The sequence below is a fragment of the Netta rufina genome, assembly GCF_964035555.1.
Source record: "Netta rufina genome assembly, chromosome: 26".
In the NCBI taxonomy this organism is placed as follows: Eukaryota; Metazoa; Chordata; class Aves; order Anseriformes; family Anatidae; genus Netta; species Netta rufina.
The window spans coordinates 4,167,734-4,181,375 of record NC_140150.1 but is presented as its reverse complement, the minus strand read 5'-3'; the positions used below and the strand labels follow the sequence as shown (position 1 = coordinate 4,181,375).

Below are 13,642 nucleotides of genomic sequence, written 5' to 3'. Positions count from 1 at the left end.
AGCGCCGCCGTGCTTACCAGCGCAGGGTGGGGATGGGGGAGCCGAAGAAGGGGCAGTCCAGCCGGGTCCTGTTGTACTGGATGATTTTGATCAGCTGGTTGCGAGGGGCCAGGATCCGTGGTGGCACATCTGCAAGCACCAGAGACCCGGTTTGAGAGCTCAAACCAGCCCCTGTGCTTCCCGGTCCTGCCACCCATCTCCTTTTTTTGTTCACTGCTCCTTATTGAGGCTTTCAAGACTCAACAGAGATGCTCCATTCGCTCCTGTTTCTCTTTCCCCTTCCAGCTTCACCCACACAACAGCTCATATCTCAGCTCCAGCAGCACTTGGCTCACCCTTTGCCAGGCTTTGCAGGTATATGGCAATGGACTTTCAATCCCAAACCCAGCTGCAGAGGTCGTGTATACGCGTACATTAATCTCAGAGCAGCTAACAAAAGAAAGAGGAAAGCAAACAGGGAAAACCTGCAGGGTAAACTTGTGCGTGGGGTGTTCGCCTTCCTTATTTACAGAAGCAGGAGGCACCGTTCTGCAGGGGACACTTCCATGCCCTGGCACCCTGCGGGGTCCTGACGGCCACTTCTGGGGTTTTCCTTCCCCAGCCAGGTGTGGAGCAGCTGCACGGGGCTGCCCTGTCCCCGCGGGCACCTACCCAGGACGCTGACGAAGGCGTTGGCCAGGAGGTAGCCGTGCTCGTTGGAAGCATTGCACTGGTACACGGCGCTGCTGCCGATCTGGGTGTCTCGAAACACGATGGTGTCTCCAGCCACCTCACGGCTCGGGTTGGGCGGAGAGGCTTCAAAGAGGACAGGCAGAGAGGGCGTGTTAAATTCAATCTCAAATTAGAATTCACACGACCCTGTGTTTTATCATGCTTCTTTCCTTCTCAGCCCAGAGATGGTGGCACATGGTGTTCCCAGCCTCCAGATGGGGTTCAGCTGGCCCTGCCCCAGCCGAGCAGGTGGTTTGTGTGCTGCAATGCCTGCACCCCGCGCAGCGCCCGGCGGGTGCCTGGCACCCTGACGGCAGCTCTGGCTCGTGCTGGGCTCCGTTTCTGCAGAGGAGGTGCAGACCCCCCCCCCCCCAGCTCACCTTCTATGGGCTCCCCGTTCACCAGCCACTGTATGGCGGGCTTGGGGTTCCCGTTGGCTCGGCAAACCAGCCTGCCGTCCTCACCAGGGGCCAAAATGAGGTTCTGGGGCTCGTCCAGCCAGTACGGAGCAGCTTTAAAACACACAGACGTACCGGTTACACATGTAGAAAACCGGACCAGATGGTCCCCAGAGGTTCCAACCCAAACCATTTCGTCTGCTGCGAACAAATGCAACCGGAGAGCGGAGCCCACGGCTCCCACTGCCCGTAGGGCGGGTTGGAGGAGATGCTGGTGGGGCTGGATGCAGCACAGCCCACGTGGGAAGCCCCCAAAACCACACTTGCCCCCCTCAATTTCTGGCTGTGAGAGTGAAGAAGATGGCAAGGTAAAGGCGACGTACCCTTCACTCTCACCGAGATCGTGTGGCGGATGCTGCCCATCTTGTTCGAGGCCAAGCAGAAATACTCCCCGGAGTCTTCCTCCGAGACGTTGGAGATCCGAAGAGCCTTGTTGAAGTTCTCCAGCTTGGTCTTGCCTGCGGGGAGCTCACCTCCCTTCTTGTACCACATGATGTCTGGTGCTGGTCTAAGGAGAGGGAAGGAGATAAACGCACTTGCAAGACGAGAAAAACCTTCCTAAGAAAGCAGGAGGTGATCCTGCACGTGGAACCTCTCAAGCCCAGGGAGGAGGACTGCTGAGCCACCCCCCTTCCTACCACAGCCCCTAAAACTGGACCTGAGCTGGTGAGGAGTGGGGTTCGTGTCCCCCCGTTGTGCCTGGGGATGCTGGAAGGTGTGCAGCATGGTGCAGCACACCACGGGAGGGCTGCCAAAGTCCCACCCCGTGCCCAGGACACTCCTGCAGGCCCATGGACTCCCAGCGTCCTCACCTGCAGTTATACAGTGTGGTAAGGAGCACCTAAGAGACCTGCAAATAGCTGCAAGGACAAATCAGTGGGAAACTATCCTTGCACAGCAAGTACCCAGAGATGCTTCCTTTTCCGAACAGTGCTGCAAAACTCAGCTCTGTCCCCTTGCATGCTCCTATCCCTCCTGTATGTTACGGGAGCACTGTCAACAGCAGTTAATAGAAAAGGGAACGCTCCCTTCTCGTAGCCAAAAGCGTTTCCAGTGGCGATTCAGCATTTGAGCTGTAAGAGCACTGGGGCTGCTGGTGCCCGCCCGCTCCCGTGCCCGGTACGTACACTCCAGAAGCGATGCACTCCAGCAGCAGGTCCACCCCCCTCAGCACCATCTGGCTGCTCGAGGTCCCGTATGGGTACATGAAGCTGGGCGTCGTTTCCGTAACCCCTCGGGCTGAAATCAGCAGGAAAGAAAAACAAAAAAAAACAAAACCAGGGTGCTTTTAAATTCTCCTTCTCTTGCAGCAATAAGGAGGGCTCAGACAGGGCCAGCGACGCACGGCGCTTTTTTGGGGAAGCTGGCAAGTTCCTGGCCAAGCCTGGCACACAGACCTCACCCCAAAACATACCTGGAAACTAGAGAAGAGCTTAAAGTCATTTCTAAAGGAAAAAGACTGGGTGTAGAGAGGATGCTGGGCAGACAGAGAGGTGAAAGAAGGCAGAGAGGATGGGCATGGGGAGTGGGGATGGTGCACCAGGAGAGCCTGGTCCCCGTGGGGCAGCACCCATCCTGCCTGCTCCTGCCTCCAGCACAGAGACGTGGGCTGGAGTCGGATGAGAGGTGGAAATGCTGATGGACAGAGCACTCAGTGGAGGACAGCCATGAGAAACGGGCACAAGAAGGGTGTATCGGGCAGCTGAGCCGCTTTGCCACGGAGATGTCCCCGCCACGGCGGATCCCAGCAGTGCCGGGGGCTCTGGCAGCACCCCCAGTTTCCCACTGGTACTGGGAGCTGCTGGGTGGAAGGACCAAACCGTCTGGAAATGGAGCTGGGAGATGGCAGAAGACCAGAAGGACAAATTTGAGGACTGGACAGGAAAGTTTAACAGGAGACAACCGGGGGAAGAGACAAGACAACACCCTACAGACACACACAGTGGGGGTCTCTTTGTGAGAGAGAGAAAAATATATCAACGGAATAAATTCCATTAATAACTGGAATTTTTAAACTTGGTCAGTGAGGGCAACACAGGATGAGATGGGTTTGAAAGCAGCAGTAGCAGAGACAGAAGTTATGAGATTAGGAAATGGGGCAGGACAGGCAGGTTTGGCACGGGACCAGTGCAGATAGTGAAGCAATTCAGGGGGAAAGCCCACCCTGAGGTAGGGGCAGGCTCTTGGGGAGCAGACCTAGACCTTTTCTGCTGGCCCCGAAAGCTTCGTTAGCCAAATGAGCTGGTGGCAGCCTGGCTGTTCCCTCACCCACACCGGGAAGCCCCCAGCTATTTGGGAAGTCTCTGCTTGGGCTCTGGCACAGGGAAAGGGCTGGGAAGGAAAAGGGGACAGAGGGCAGAGATGATTTCTGGAGTTCAATCGGGAAAAGTTTGTGGCCATTTTCGAAGGAAATGGAACAAACCAAGCAGGAATTGAATCAAACCATGCCTTTGAAATGGCTCCGCACCCCCCGGGGCATGGCCACACTCACGCATCACGTCGCTCCCACGCAACAACAGTTAGTGGCCAAGATGGGCTCGTCAGAGGGTTAATTAATTATTTGGTTACTGGATTACCAGGACAGACACATCTCGAAGGGACAGGGCGCCGGGCAGGCGTGCTGCTCTGTGCTCGCCTGCTTCTGGAGGTGCTCGCTGCCCGGCTAAAAGCCGCTCGCCCCCGCCAGAGCCCTGCGGATCGGTGGCAGAGGCAGGGGCAGGATTTCTAATCAGCATTTATCAACAGCTCTGACTGGACCCGTGAACTTCTCTTCTGTGTGATCGGGAGAGGGGATGTACCATTTTATAAGTCAATATTGGCTTTTATTTGCCAGCAATCTGCAGCTTGTTTGGATAGGCTGGGTGCCTCACTGCAATGAACCCGTTTGCTCGGGAGCCCAGGGCGTAACTGGAAGAGAGAAGCAGCAGTGCAAGCCAAATTTTACGAGCCGTATATTAATGATGAACATTAAAAATAAGGGAGATAAATTAGTATGCTATCCACTTGTTTAATAAACCTAACAACGACACTGCGTAGCCAAGAAGCTTTTGCCTTAGCAGAGGACTACAGAAAAAGGTTTTGCTGTTTCTAATAGGGCACGGCCAGAAATGATCTCAGGCAGAGGTACCAGCTCTGAGCTCCCGGCAGCTACAGCTGGGAGCTGTCAGACAAATAGCAGCGTCTCACTCCTCTGCTTGGATGGAACAGAAGAATAAATCCCACGGCTGTTTATTTGTGCTCAAAAATAGGCTCTGCTTCCGATAGATTGCTGCTGTTGCCCCCACCTCTTTGAAACTGGCCCCGTTCAGCTGCAAACAAAACACCTCAAAAACAGCCACTTCTTGCCGCAGAGGAGCCAAGTGCCCCCTCCCCAAAGTCCCGACCTGACAGCACTTAAAAACTGCACATCAGCTCGCAGATTGTTCCCACTTAGAGGCGATAACAGGAACGTGCGCACCCGGACACATCCCATCTGCTCGCCTCCCGCACAGCCAGCCAGCTTGCAAACATCCCCCAGGTTTGCCAAAAAGAAGAACAAAAGGCTTTCGCTTCCATTATTTAAAAAGGTGATGAACTCCTGCTAATAAAATTCTCAATTAATCCTTGGAGATCCCTTTTTTTTTTTTTTCTTTCAGAGCTGCAGACGGTTTGCCAGGGTAATTCCTCTTTGCAGGGGGGAATCGACTGCTCCCAGTCTGAGCTGTGGGGTGAGGGGGCTCAGCCACATCCCCACCATCACCCTGGTCCCATGGGTGCTGTCCTGGACATCACCCACCCCTATCCCCAAGGGGTATGACAGCTCCGGGGCAGGCTGCAGGGGAGGGGACGGTGCCTCCCAGCTTGCCTGCGTCCTGCTCTCCAAAGCCTTCAGCTACCCCAAAACCTCCCAAATTCCTAAATACTGGGGGGACAGAGGTTTCTGTCCCATACTGCCCTTCCCCCTAAGGCTCTTTGCCACACTGCGGTGGGTTTTAGCAGCCCAAGAGATCATTGTGGACAGAAACATGGGGTTATCAACAAGAAAAAGGGCCGAGGACCACAATTTTTCCACCGGTTCATGAATTATTAAGACGTTTCTGGTTTGCAGCCCATTTTTACACAGGTTGTTGAGAGGGCTTGGGTTGGGGATTTGAATCCACCAGCCCCATAAAATGTTCCAGGGGACGTTAAGTGCCAACAGCCCATCCAGCGCCAGGAGCAGCTACAAAGAGACATCAGTAGAAATCTATCAGCCTGTGCAGATAGGGTCTCTATTTCCTACCTGACTGCTACCTTCCCTTTTCCCTGAGCACACACGTGCAGCGGGAGGTTGAGGGACCCCGGCCAGCACAGGACTCTCCCCTGAGCCCACGGGGGCTGCAGACACGGAGCCGTGCGTTCCCATCGAAGCGCAAACACCGCCCGCACTGCTCCCGTCGCTCGGGGAGGCACAAGCTGGATTTACGGCTCTCGCCACCGTGCGCCTCCCAGGGAGACGTCTCCTCCCACGGGCTTCTATTAAACGTGATTCAATTTGTGCTCTTCCCATTGAAGCTGGTTTTGCCTGCAAGCCCCTTTCGCAGACGTTTCTGCAAACGCTTTCGGACCGTGCCCAGCCTGTTCGCTGCCCCCACCTCGTCCAGGTCCTCAAGTCCTCAGCACGCTCAGACCCCTCAAATAAGCCTCCCACTCAGACCCGAACCCCATCTCCAGCCAGAAACGTTTTCCCTTTGCTGCCTATCAGCCCTCTCTGCCTCTCAGAGGAGTATTTGCAGGGGGAGAGAAATCCCCCGTGGCTGCGTCACTTGGCAACACGCGCAGGAGAACCTCGGATCTGGCTCAGAGTCAGATCCCCCTCGCCCCAACCTTTGGTAGGCAGCAAGATCCCGGTCCCTGTTCCCAAACCGAGCATGTGCTTCTAGCAAAGACAAAAGCCAGGAGGCAAATTGCTGCTCAGCACCACTTGAACTCGTATTTATGCTCCCATGGCACCGAAGCATCCCTGGCCCGTCTCTCCTGCCTGGCACAGAGCAGGAGCACAAAAAAAAAATGAGGCTCTGGGGGGGAAAACAGAAGGAAGGGGACGAGATGTGGGCATAGCGGGATCCCCAGCAGTCCCTGGTGATGGCTGCGCTCCCAGCATCATGCTCAGCCCCATCTCCCCATTCTGCTTCCCAAAGCCCCAGCCCGGGCTGCTTGCCCACCTCACCTGGGTTGTCCCATCACTTCCCATCTATTTTTGGGGACAGAATCGTGCCCCAGGGAGCTGCACAAAAGCAGTCTCCAAAGAGAACCTCCCTGCTCAACACCTGTAACCACACCGCAAAGACACAACGCGCTGAGAACACCAAGCATTGCTTTTTTAACTCCCAGCCAGTGCCCGTGTTTGGCTGCCAGTGCAATAGATGCTCGTTCTGAGCACAGCAAAAAGAGGGATCGTGGGTTTTATCTTTAATTCAGGAGCCTTTTCGAAGAACAAGGCGCTGGACTCGCTCACCCCCAACATTTCCACTTGTGCCAGATCCTATTAACCCAAATACCTCTCAAGCTGAGCTCTGCGTATCCAGTTAATTAGCTTAAACCTCGATCATTTCAAGATATCAAAACTTGGAGGGGATTTGGTCACCGCTGGGTTGCTCGTCTCCCTTCCTCGCGTTGGGTTTCGCAAAGTTTGGGTGACAGATGACAGAAGGGACCACACGCATCCAGCGGGGGCGCGCACACGGGAGGCACGGGGATGCTGCTCGCAGCCAGCCCAGCGCTCGGTTAGCACGGGGTGAGTCGGGTTAGGCACAGGGGGGTTAACACGTGAGGGGCTCCAGAAGCCAGTGTAGACTCACCACTGTACATGTCAGTGTGATTTCGTAAGGACGTTTCGTTATGGGGTTTCTCTGCAATAAACAAAAGAGCGTGAGCATACCAAGTGGCACGGAGCGTGCGGCGGTGTGCGGGGGCACGGGGCAAGGTGACACGGGGACCAGAGCCACGGCCCCAGCACGGGGACAGGGCAGCAGCAGAAGCGATAGAGAGGCACTCGGAGCACGGCTGCCTTGGGAGACAAACAGCAACATAACACAGCAACACGGGAGAGGAAAAGAAGCTTGTTTTCCTCCTAAGAAATGGAGAGACAGTTAAAAATATGAATAATGCCACCTAATCGTATCACAAACATTTCCTCAAAGTGTTTTTCTCTTGGTACAACGGCATCTGTATCTTCGAAAAAAAAAATCAGTTCAATTTTGAGAAGAAAATGATTTTTCTCTCAGGGAGGTAAGCGTGTTTCTGCTACTTTATTCCAGCACAGAGCAGGCTGGACACAGCTAGGCAGCGGCGTAATGGTGCAGAGAGGCACGGAGAAGATGAACAAATAAAAAATAATAACAACAATTAGGCTTCAAAAACATAATCTACTACAAAATCCCTTTTAATTACCAGACAATTAAAGTAGATTGAGTTCCATGTGAAACCACCAGGCCCTCAATAGCACGCTGCTCTCATTTACTGCCAGCCACTGCCAGCCCATCCATGGGCTCCTACGCAGGAGGGTGAAGGAGCCCGGCAGCCACCCGAGCCCTGAGTCACCAGAAAAATGCTCCACAGGAAAATAGGCAGGGACATGTTGCTCGCCCCAGCCCTTGTGTTTTTCTCTCCTTGCATCAAGAAGACAGATAGCAAGCACATGCGATGGTTTTCCAGCAGCCTGTGACTCTTTTCAGACAGCTGATGCTCATGGCTTAAAGCAGAGATCACCGAACAGCTTGAGACAAACTCATCTCCTCTGAACGCTGTGCATATAAAGATTTTTTCAATCATAACAGGCAAAAAATTGGAGCCTCGGTTCTTTAGCTTCCAAGGGTTTCTTGGAGGGGTCTGAGGTGGCATCTGCATCTGGTAATGCAGCAGAAATTTCCAAAGGAAAGCTTACAGAGAGGGCCCGGTGCCACCCAGCTTGGGAGCTGATGCTGTGGAGGCATCAGGGTGTAGCTGCTTGTGTCTGCCTGCACAGAAATCCCCCAGCATTTCTCCCTTATATTTTTCTAGAGCTAAACCAATACATCAGGCTGAAAACCTCAGAGGCCCCAACGAGCACCGATCTTTGCCAGAATTTCTGCAGCTCCTGCTAACTCAGGACTCAGCCCTTCAGCAGGAGGTAAACGTTGGCATTATGCGGCCAGCTCTGCAAACGGACAAGCAATGTTCAGCGTGAATTACATGCGCACACTCCTCGCCACCAGCAAAGTGCCTGCTTACAGCATTTATATTGCTGATTCTCCACTTGTGCTCTGCATGGAGGGCAGGGTGTTATGGCACAAGTGCCAAACGCTCCCGGCCCTGTCTGTGTCGCACTTCGCTCCCTGCTCTCGGGAGGCTCTAACAGAGTTACCTCTGGCCTCAGTTGCTGTGAGATCGGGTTGAGCTCCTAGAGCTGGGGCTCAGGAACGATCCCCACACCAAAAGCAGCTCTCACACCACTCGCAGCCGAGGTTGTGCCAGTGCTGTGCATGCAATGAAAGGGCCATCACAAGAGCTTCGTGCCCCGCAGCACTCCGCTGGTGGCCCCCTGCCCGTGTTCCCACCAGCTGGCTGGTGAAAAGTGCCCTGGCATTGGGAACCAGCCTCCTCCCAAGCAGCCTCCCTGCTGGAGGGGAAGCTACCAGGGCCCCCTGCCCATGGAGGGGTCAGGGGGAGCCGTGTGCCTGCTCCTCCTGCTCCCCAGGGATGCTCCTCACTGAGCATCGCTGGCCATCCTGAGCACATCCCGAGCATTTCTGGCCACCCTGAGCACATCCCGTGTGTACCCACTCAGGCCCAAAGGCTCCAGCCCTCCTGTTGCCACGTCCCAGAGCTGAACCTCAGCTCCTGGACAGCTGCTAAGTCCCGAACCTTGTGTGAGGCTCGTTGGTCAGGCAATGGACACACACTCAGTCCCCCCTGTGCAGCACCACCGTGGCTGGGGGTTCCCCATAAATCTAAACCTGGAGCAAACCAAGGCTATTTCCAGTGTTTCAAACTAGGGAAAGATCACTCGACATTGTGCTTCTCCCTAAGGATGGGGGAACGCCCCATCTACACTGCAGTGCTTTCCAGTTCATCCCAGTTGCATGGACGCTGCGGTACCTGCACCGAGCATCTCCCCGGGGCACTGGGAGGGAACCAGCTTCCCCTCACTATGGGGCAGCAGCCCGGGCCCTACCAGTCCTCATCCCAACTTCTACCACCCTGAACAAAGGGAAGGAAGCCACTCTTCTACCTGGTAGGCTGTCAAGGACTGAAACGGTGCCTGAAAGGAGAACCCTTCCCAAGGGGGGCTGGGGAAGACCCACCCGCAGCAATCGCCGTGACACTTACTGGTTTTCACCTTGAGGGTGTAGGGGTTTTTCTGCTGGATGGTGTGGGTGAAGTGGAAGCGGGCGTTGCAGCTGTAGTCGGTCTGGGCGTCCTGCAGCATGACGTTGGAGAAGTAGAGGTCGCCGTTCTGGCCCTGGGAGACGCGCTTGTCCTGGTGGATGGGCTCCATGGCTGCACGGGGAAAATTCGGACAAGTCAGAGCCTCCTGCGGGTGGGTGACCCCATGAGGGCAAAAAGCAACCCCCTGACCCAAGCCATGTGTGGGTGCCGCCACGCTCTGAGCTAGCGATAATGACTCTAAACATAATTAGGGTAAGTAAACCCTGCAGGTGGGTGATGGAGGGGAGCAGGGGTTTGGGCTTCCCCGACTCACAGCTGCTCATCCAGAAGATGACGGGAGAGGGCAGGCCGGGCGGCGGGTTGCACTGCAGGCTCAGCGGAGCACCTTCATCGACCTCGATCACATCCACCTTCTCCTTGGGCCACAGGGGAGACTCTGCCACGGGAAGCACAGGCACCGCGTGAGGAGGGCAGGGCGGCCGCCTTGCAGATCCCTTCCCTCCTCCATCCCGCTGGGCCCGGCCTAGTTTCAATGGAACAACCTCGATGCAAACTTCATTTCTGTGCCTGCAAGCTTCTCTTAAACCTACACCGAGCATTTGCCGTTGGCTACAGCCCTAATCCCTTGGGTTTTATCTCTGCCCTGTGGCTGGATGCATCCCGATGCAGGCAATAGATGCAGCAGGCTGAGATGTTTGAGCACCAGGTGTTGTCCACGTATCCCCTACAAAGCAGCCCCTGCTTTCCTCGGACCAGCCTCATGCCCCCTACTCACTGGACACCTGGAGGTGGATTTTGCTGGAGAGCGCGGTGCCGTAGTCGTTGCGGGCGAAGCACTGGTACTCGCCCTCGTAGTCCTCCGGCCGCCCCCCGCTGTGGAAGTCGATGACCAACGTCCCCGACCGCCGCCGCATCGACACCTTGGGGTCCTTGGCCACGTTGAAGAACTTCCCGTTCCTCGTCCAGGAGAAGCTGGGAGGAGAGGGGAGAGGTTTGCTCAGTGACCACGGGCCGTACGAGGCTGTTGATAGCTTGACCTGTGCTACACAACAGCTAAATCAGTGCCAACCGGTGCCAGCGGCACAGCTCTGCTGGCTTTGGGGACAACGTGGCCAACGTGGACCTGCCCTGGCTGGAGCCTCAGCTGCTCCAGGGCCAGTGCTAACAAACTTCAGGGGTCCAGCACAGAGGCACTTACGTGGGAACGGGGTTCCCTTTGGCTTCACATTCAATGAAGATATTGTCCCGCGGGTCCACGATGTAGTCCTTCACGGACTGCTTGGTGATCGTGGGGGGCTGAGGCACTGCAAAGCAAATGACAGCGGTGAGGAAGGTCGTGCCGAGAGGGAGAAGCCTCTTCCTGCTGTCCTGCAGCAGATCTGGGCATCTTCCCCAGGCCAGATATGAAATTTGTGGTTCAGAGCCCTCCAACACCTGAGGAAGCCACCAGGAGCATGTGTGCAGGCAATGCCCCAGGCACACCTCGCACCAAGCCACAGCCGGCACCAGCCCCGACCCCTCGTGCCATTCCGGACATGCAGAGGAGACTAAAATGCACAGACAGAAGACGAGGGCAGCACTTACATTCACTCTGAATATTTGCTGTTATTTCCAAAGTGCAAGCGTAATGAAAAAGAAGAAAAAAGGTTAAGTGCAGAACAAACATTAAAAGAACATTATGCACACACACAAACGTAATACTGTTACTGGAGGCTCTGCAAATATCACACACAATTCATTTTACAGTTCCAGCATGTTCTGATCTACCTACTTACTGCTATATGGGAGAAGCTGCTGCCGAGCATCCCATGAGCTGCTAACTGCCTCGACAACCTCTGTTTTTTTGGCAGGGTTGATCAGAGGGCACAAGGCACCGGGTGGGCTCACCTGGGGAACTGGTGTCCCCATGGTCCAGCGGGTCAGCCGCAGGAGCTGGCAATGTCACCCCCTACCCTCTGGCTAGGCTGAAGCCAATTTATCCATTTCATCCCCCTCAAATCAGAGGCTGATAAACCCTGAGCTGGCTTTTTAGGTAATGGTCAAACTTGGAGAAGGTGCCTGTAAAATCCAGCAAAATAGGGATGTACGTATATCTGGGACAGCAGCAGGTGAGGTTATATCCTAAGAATAAACCCTGTTAGGGATGGGGCAGGGGAGGAGCACCTAGGGAAGCTTAAAAAGACAACGATCTCCATGGAATGCCACAGAGTCTCTGCAGGTTTGGGGCTGTGTATTTACCAATAGCAGCCCCTCAAGGCATGGCAGGAGGAGGCTCATTAAGTGCTGGAGGTGATGGTGCTGGGCAGCAGGGAGGAGGAGGCTGGAGAAATGGTGAGCTGCAAGGCAGGGCTGCCTTGAGCAGTTCTCCACCTGCTGTCAGCATTTCTCTTACTTTTCTAAGGTCACATTACATGCAAATATCAAAACTACTCCGTGTCTGATAGGAAGCACAAGCAGCAGCAGCATTGTGCTGTTTGTAAATGCCGTCAGTTTTGGCCAGCTGCACTGGCCCCTACTTCCACGCCGGCTGCCTTCACTTCTAAAATGTTATGGATGCGAACAAAGCCAAGCCTGGAAGGAACCGCCGGGCTGTGTGCACTGCATAAATTCCCACTGCTGGGAACAAGAGCGCCGTGCTTCTGTCCCAGTGACCCCAGGACCAGATTTGTTCTTCCACAACCATCTGGAATGGAGCAGAGCAGGAACTCAGACTCCAGTCGTGCACAGACAAGTGACTGTGCTGGGACCCCCACCTTACGCATTTAAGTCCCACAAGTACCTATTCCCCTCAGCAAACCTGAGCTTTCCTATCCCTTCTCTTCACTGATTTCCAAATTTCAGCCAAAAGCCACTGCCTGAAGACTTTTCCTTCTCCTCTCGCTGCCCAGCAGAGGTACCCCGGGTACAGCCAGCACCCTCAGGGCTCTGCAGGCAGCAACCCACACAGGAGAAATTTCTGCCATCGAGAACAACCCCGGCACTTCAGCAGAAAGCTGGGCTTTTTCTGCTAATGCACTGCTCGCTGGAGGATTTCTGTACATTGCGCTGTCAGAATAGATTCCCTGCAGCTACAGCCTGATTGTTATTAACTGCCTCTACAGGAGGAAGCTGGGACACCAAGAAATTATGAAACTGGTTTCCAGAAGAGTAGCTGGACCGGAGCCTCTGAGCCATGACTTAGCAGCACGCTCTCGGTACAAACCCTCGTCCCAGGCACATCCAAACAAGTCATCCATTCCCCGTGTGCCGGCCTGAAGATGCTCATTCAGCAGAAACAGCATCCCATGACCCCCTTCTTCCTCGCTCCATAACCCCAGCTCCTGTGCTTCTGAATAAAACATCACTCCTCTTACATAATTAACCAAAAAGTCCCAACAGAGAGAGAAAAATCCTGGGATGCTCCACTTAAACCAAGGGGCTAAAGGCTTGCCAGGGCCTGGTTTGCTCCCCAGCGTGGCCCTGCTGCTCCGTCCCATTTCGGTGGGTGGCTGCAGGTCCTTTGCTCAGCTGTTGAGACAGACTGACTGCAGCTGGCAGTGACCGAGGTGACTTCCTGAAGGGCATGTGGTTTAAAAGGAAAAATACCCCAAAACAAAAAACAGAGGAAAAGAAAAACAACTTAGGCTGGAGCAGAAGAGCCGCCTGCTCCACGCATTTCTCTGCTCTGCCTCGTATCCCATTCAAGCAGAGGTTATCAGAGGGGTAAAATGTAACTTACAATCCAAAGGGACTTCGATGGCGCTGACGAGGTGCTGGAGGTACAGGGCGAAGGCTATCCCTGCGCAGGTGAGGTGGGGTCTGTGCAAGACCATCTTGGACGTCGGGACAAGGCCACGACCTCAGCTGCGTCCCCCGAGGCGAGCTGGCCGCTGGCACGTGCAGGAGGGCTGCCTGGGTCCTCAGCTGCAAAACACACAGAGCAGAGGTCACCGCGCTTTTACGGCCCCATTTCCTGCCTTCCTCCTCCTGGCAGCTGCGGGGAGAGAGTGGTTGTGATCCAAACGCGTTTGTGCAGAGGGATGGGGCTGGTAAAGGTGCCAGAAATAGTTCCCAGGCTCTGGTGAGTCAGGTACCAGCCCATGGTT

The 13,642-nt window shown here is 55.0% G+C and overlaps 1 protein-coding gene across 1 annotated transcript in view; it reads right to left on the bottom strand.

Moving 5' to 3' along the window:
• The window catches only part of NFASC (neurofascin), a gene marked incomplete at its 5' end in the record, with an annotated part of 47,999 nt that extends 34,630 nt beyond the window's left edge, over positions 1 to 13,369 (bottom strand). Inside the window, 12 exon segments of the mRNA XM_084302091.1 lie at positions 18 to 129; positions 652 to 795; positions 1,092 to 1,223; positions 1,493 to 1,677; positions 2,297 to 2,408; positions 6,989 to 7,039; positions 9,498 to 9,668; positions 9,871 to 9,993; positions 10,333 to 10,529; positions 10,756 to 10,861; positions 11,142 to 11,159; positions 13,276 to 13,369. Coding sequence (XP_084158217.1) covers positions 18 to 129; positions 652 to 795; positions 1,092 to 1,223; positions 1,493 to 1,677; positions 2,297 to 2,408; positions 6,989 to 7,039; positions 9,498 to 9,668; positions 9,871 to 9,993; positions 10,333 to 10,529; positions 10,756 to 10,861; positions 11,142 to 11,159; positions 13,276 to 13,369 — 1,445 coding nt within the window.
• Between the last annotated feature and the right edge of the window lie 273 nt (positions 13,370 to 13,642).